Raw genomic sequence first — 6,124 nt, forward strand, 5'->3', positions numbered from 1 at the left:
CCACTGGATATTCCATGTTTTGCAAGTGCACAGTGCTTCCCAAGCCTTTAGCTAGCCAGGATTTCACCATGCTATTGCTTCTGTCAATGAGAAGAGATAAAACAATCCCCCCAAAGCAATGAGGGCAAGATAACAATGAATGCACAAGCAAACGCCCTTTTTTAATATCACAACCTCAACTGAAAACAGTAAGGGAGATACTGAATGACTGCAAAAGCGCACTCTAAACATATAGGGGCAGATTTATGTCGGACTTCTGCCACGTTTACGCCGCAGTTGCGTGACGCAACGGCGTGGAAACGTGGCGCATCCCTGTGACCTATTTACAACGTGACGCATCTAGGCAGATGCGTCACGTTGTAACGCCCTGCGCCACATGGAACCTGCGTCAGGTTTCATGTAGGCGTTCTGTCGCAGGGTGGGCGTTCCCTCGTAGGAAAGCCCCGTAAAACTGACGCAGTGAAATCTACAAGATTTCACTGAGTAAGTTGTACGACGCTGCTGCGTCAAATCCTTACGCCTGCTTGAAGCAGGCGTAAGGAGTGACACACCACGTTATGTATGGGTGGCCTCTGTACATTGCAGGAGTTGCGTCGCACTTGCAGCAATGCGCCGCCCGTACACCACAAGATGTGTCACGCATCTGCCCTTCCTTGCGGCGCATCTGTGGTGCCGCAAGGAGGGAATTGCGTGACGCATCAGTTCTGGCGCATCCCTGCTGATTTGCAGAGATGCGCCAGGACTCATAAATCTGCCCCATAGTGCTGTTCTTATTTTTGTGGTCTATATATTTTGTCATACTTTTTAAATAGTAGTGAGGAGCAGAAATCTACATCTGGTGATAGGTTTATTGTCAAGGAAGTGGGGGCCATAGCCTCTGCTGATGTGGCGAGCTGCTGGCGGAAAACTTTAAATGAGGCCCTAAAGCAAATCCGCTTTGTGCTGAATGCTAATTGGAGGGTTCTGAAGGACACACAAAGTCTACATTTATAAACGTTAACATAAAACTTCCTAATCCCTCTCGCTCCATGTGTGTGACTCATCTAACCCGTCACACATGCTTCTTTGGAAACACTCCCCCAAATTTAACACCAGCTTAGCTTTATTCACAGTTCACATCGTTTAAGTTTTTTTAATAATAAACCGAAAATAGGACAGTACCTGATCCTTGATGTTTCTCTGAAATTGAAAACAGAAAATATGTTAGTAAATGGTGATTCCCTTCCACAATCACAAATCCTACTTTCTTTCTCGCTAAATGTGGTGGACTTGATGGATCAGTGAAGGGACTTTGGTAACAGTGAATGTCTTTCTAGCTCTGCAGAGGAAACTTTAAACCATTATACTACAATTGGAAAGCAGGTCAATCATGTGTGGAATAGACTACAAGTTAATATATCTTAACACAAGTTCCAAGGGTTCCTAGGGTGCATCATCAAATGTGTCCAGTAATAAATGTGAAGGAGAAAAAGCTTGCCAACATCATACATATTTGACTTTTCTTAAAAAGTAAGTGTTGGAAAAACATAAATGACGGTGGTGCCCGCCATTATATTTGTATAACCAGTGGAACAAATTTAGGAACACTAAAGCTAGGACGGGAGTGTGTGGAACGCAAGACACAAGTGAACATCATCCACATAGCTGTAGTAACTGAAGTCAAAGAACCAGATTATAGAGCGAGTATTGCAGAGTCAAGGGCTGAGTGCCTATATCAACATTACCTATTGCACCTTCTCTACCCATCTCAAAGACTAAGTAGAGTGTAAGGAGTGGCAGCAAGCTGGGAACATTTCAAAGTAAATGAGTAAACTGTTTTCCACCATGAGGAAATCCCTGGTGTCTAGTGGACTTTCTAACTCCCGGAGGGAATCAAAGGTGGGGGTCCCAGATGGGGGAAACCCCAGTCTGCCTGAGGAGGAGCAGAAAGCCTGTATTGCTGTGGATGGTGTTGACATTGGCCCTGCCTCCTCTAGCCCGCATAAGGAACTCCCTAGGGTCACTAGCATAAGAGGGGTGGATCCCTTCTTGGGTTCCAGTAGGGATAGACAGTGCTACAAATGGGATTGTATCAATATTTTGCTCCCATAATTGTGGTCATGAACAACTGATCTGATACTGAAGGTACAATTCTGTTCACAAAATTGTCTAGGTGAAACACTATCCATCTTGTGAATGTTTGCCTCTGGAATCGTGCCTGCAGTCAACGGTCCAGGGCACTACTGCATTATTCCCTGATACCATTAATTGAATACAGTCTTTTGTTTTTGAAAGCAGCTTCGGTCCATTTAAAGGGCAGGAACTGCTTTCAAAAAATGTATGCCTTTAATTACTGCAAAAACCTGGAGGTAAGTTTTCTGCCCCCTCAGGCCACCATCTTTGCATTTGCAGCCAGGTGCAAAGAAACAAAAAGGATTTTTGCTTCATAAATATTATGTTTTTACAACTTCCTAAGCACTGGCATTTCCGATTGTGATTGATTTATACATCAGTCAAATTACTAAATAGAGGCGGGTTGTAAAGCAATCACTGTGCGCAAAACACCGATTATTTTGCAACTCTACCTCAGTACCAGTCGTAAATGCCACTAAAGAAATCCTGTTTAATGAATAACTAAATAGTGATTGCTTGATGGAATTTGCAGTTTTTTAAATAAATTACAACAGTAAGATTTTGCCTCTGTATATGTTTTTGCAAATATGTTGATTAGGCTATAAACTAAATATCACTTCCTTTTCTGCACATAAGGTCCAGAAACTCCTTGAGCAAAGATGGAAATAACCTGGCCTAACTAGAAAAGAGAAATTGATTATGGTTTATATTTTAAGCATACTAGTCTCTAGTCAGCAGCAGGTGTGCTCTATAAAACATAGATGAAAAAGTAGAATTGATGAACAGAATGAGGAACAATGTCATACATTCACCCCAGTACAGAGACCTGGGCCTAAATCCACCGTTTTTTTGCTCACCATGCCATTCCAGTTCAAACGCAGCGATATGCAAATCACACTTCACCCTGCACCCAGTGGGAACAGTCCAGCCCGAACTGCCAGGCCCTGTCCTCCCTGAACTGGAAACAAGCATCCTTGGACCAGTTAAGGGGTTTCACCCTTCAACAGCCAGGATAGCTTGACTCTAGTGGCATGGAGAGCATTGGACCCATGTCTGGGCATACCCGTCCCACTCAGGGTGACAAATGCAAAAAGAACAATTAATGCACAGAATGCAGGACAATGTTATACATTCAACCCAGTAAACAGATCTGGGCCTAAATCCATTTTTTTTTTGCTCCCCTTCCATTCCAGTTGCCCTAAGTGAGCCGGTTATGTCCAGAAGTGGGTCCCGGGCTCACTGTGCCAGTGGATTGAAGCTATCCTGGCTGATGAAGGATAAAATCCCAACACCGGTCCTAGGATGCTTGTTTCTGGTCCAGGGAGGACCTGGCTTGGCAGTTTGGGCTGGACTGTTCCCATGAGGCACAGGGTCAAGATGGATTTGCATATGGCCAGGTCTAAACCGGGGTGGCATGGTGAGCAAAAGAATGATGGATTTAACCCAGATCTCTTGACTGTAGGTGAATGTTTTGATTTGTTCTGCATTCCATCCATCAATTGTGTGTCTTCTCCTAAAAAACATAGAAGAAGGTCCTTAAGGGATGGGCTGCTTGTCCATTTGAGAAACGTGCAAAAGACTGGTATATGAATTAGTTCATTTACCTGTAGGGTGAGCCTGTGGTGCTGTCGTCGTAGCATACGTGATTTTGTCCAACAGTTTTTCTCCTGTTTAAAGAAAATACTTCCATTTAGTTGGATGGTTACAGTTAGACAATTGTTCATGATGAACTTGTGGACTACATAAGATGGCAAGCAGCAAGCGTCTTATACAAAATATGCTTCTAATGTTGCCAAAGTGATCAGTGCACTGACATTATGATGTGCAGTGCACAAGCTTAGCTTTTGACTTTAGAAGAATGAACACAATCCTACTGGAAACAGCTAATAAAATATACCTGTGAAAATAATGTCCAACCTGTTCTGAACTGCCAAGGGATTGCTTACATTCTATGGCTTCTATCACCCCCTTTACCCACCTGTAAGCACTTCATCTACCCCACGTTAGCCCGCAATAGCTCTGCTGAAACTGCATCTACTTTGATGTCACTTTAGAGAAATTACTAATAGCACACACTGCCCCTTGTCTTTTGTCACCGGGAGCACAGAAAAGCATGTATTATGTGCTGTGCACTCATGGCCTCTAACTTGACAGGCCGCAGTCAATAGTGAAAGGAGACCTGTTTATTTACTTTCATTGACAGGAGGCCTGTTTATTTATTATCATTGATAGGAGACCTGTTTATTGATTCTAATTGACAGAAGGCCTATTTATTCATTGTCATTGACTGTAGGTCGATTTATTTCTTGCCATAGCCAAGACAAATTTGCACAGAGAAATAGCAAAGCCCCTAAGTTCCTGAATATAAGCCCCGCATCAACGTATCAGTAAATACAGAACGTCCAACTGGACGAGAGAATAATGCTGGGAGTTCCAGTGGAATGGAGACCTTAACCAAGGAAGATATTTGCAGAAGGCAATGAATTCTGTATTATATTAACCTTACTGTGCAAGTATCCCATTCAATGGGAGATTGAGGTATATGATGCACACTGACAGACACAGACATTCTCGTTGCAGTCAGTGAGCACAAGCGGTAAATAACTGTGGGTACTGCTTGAACAGGGGGACTTAAGAAGACTCACTGGAAGACTCCAGTTCTGCTCTCACAATGTGTGGTTGCTTCGGCATCTCCACTAAACTAAACATTTGTCTCAGAGAAAAAAGTCCCATGCATTTATTTTCAATGTACTCTAAGCTAGACATCAGAGTGGTGTTACCTGGAATGAGGTGAAGCTGATTAAATGTGGCTCCACCCATATACATCACAGATACTTAACATAAACATGCACTTAGCACTTGTTTTGTGTGTGACCTAATGCCATTAACGTAAAGTAGTGCACATGACATCATTACTGAAGTGAATTCACTGTAGACTTAGAGCATTAATTTACACTGTGTGTCTTAATTCCTTAAATAACACTTACTGATCAGATGAATGAGTAGAAACTATCCTCACACTATGACTTTGTAGGTATTTTAGATACGACAATGATTTATGTAATGTGTATACTAATGTTACATATAGTATATTTCATTTAAATGTAGTTAGTCATACTCACATACATGAATTTAAGATTACTGAATGCCACCTGTAATATGAGTGTAATGTACTGACATTTTACATTAATTTGTGTTTAAAAGTGCTCACGCATATTAAAAGTGTACCATTGATTTAATACTTTTAAGTTGCCCAGACGTTGCCTGTTTCCCATTCTGTATAAAATACTATTTTCCTTTTCCTGCTTGCATGTCATTTCCTTGCAGGTACGATTCACATGGTTTGTTAGTTTGAGAATAGATACAACACTGCACTAGTGATAGGGAGAGAGCCTGAGAAGAGGACCCCGACACTGAATATGGAGATCCAGATAACTGAAGGGTGCTTTTCGGCAGTGTTTCAACATGTCTTAGGTGACCAAGGACGATGATGTTCCCATGGTCATTATGGTATATTCCATAAATGTTGCAGCTTACAACAAGAGAATGGAAAATGACAATGGTAACCCTGATGATGCGAACAGAGGGGTGCTGTTAAGGAGTGTTTTTTCTTATAAATCTAGTGTTCACACTGTCTGAGTTCAGATCCCTTCGGAGAGTCTTCCCTTTGGACTTGTGAGGTTTAGTCCTCCATGCTTTCCCTTTGATTCTTTGCTGATTGTGGCTTAGGCTAACTCTAAATGTCCCAGAGCCAAGTAGACCCTTGACTGAGCTTCTGAGATGCTGACACCTTTCTATACTTCCTGCGTTTTCCTGCATTTTCTTATTGTTCTGCATTTCCATAAATTTTGAGATCTCTTCAGACTATTAAACCATTCTCTTAGTTTAGACTTTAATGATTTTAGATCTTACTCATGTATAGAAGAGAGAACTACAAACTCTTCTCTGAGAACCAAATCTTGTTATTGAACTTTTGCATTGCTGTGACTAAACTACTTGTTTGCCTCATATA

At 41.9% G+C, this 6,124-nt stretch overlaps 1 protein-coding gene across 1 annotated transcript in view; it reads right to left on the minus strand.

Moving 5' to 3' along the window:
* Window positions 1-4,634, minus strand: part of MUC19 (mucin 19, oligomeric) — a 229,750-nt gene extending 225,116 nt beyond the window's left edge. Inside the window, exons 1-3 of the mRNA XM_086929817.1 lie at window positions 4,619-4,634; window positions 3,717-3,779; window positions 1,162-1,179 (exon numbers count right to left, since the gene is read on the minus strand). Coding sequence (XP_086785943.1) covers window positions 1,162-1,179; window positions 3,717-3,779; window positions 4,619-4,634 — 97 coding nt within the window. The remainder of the gene's footprint in view (window positions 1-1,161; window positions 1,180-3,716; window positions 3,780-4,618) is intronic.
* Window positions 4,635-6,124: the final 1,490 nt, after the last annotated feature.

The sequence above is a fragment of the Lissotriton vulgaris genome, chromosome 1_1 (genome assembly GCF_964263255.1).
Source record: "Lissotriton vulgaris chromosome 1_1, aLisVul1.2, whole genome shotgun sequence".
In the NCBI taxonomy this organism is placed as follows: Eukaryota; Metazoa; Chordata; class Amphibia; order Caudata; family Salamandridae; genus Lissotriton; species Lissotriton vulgaris.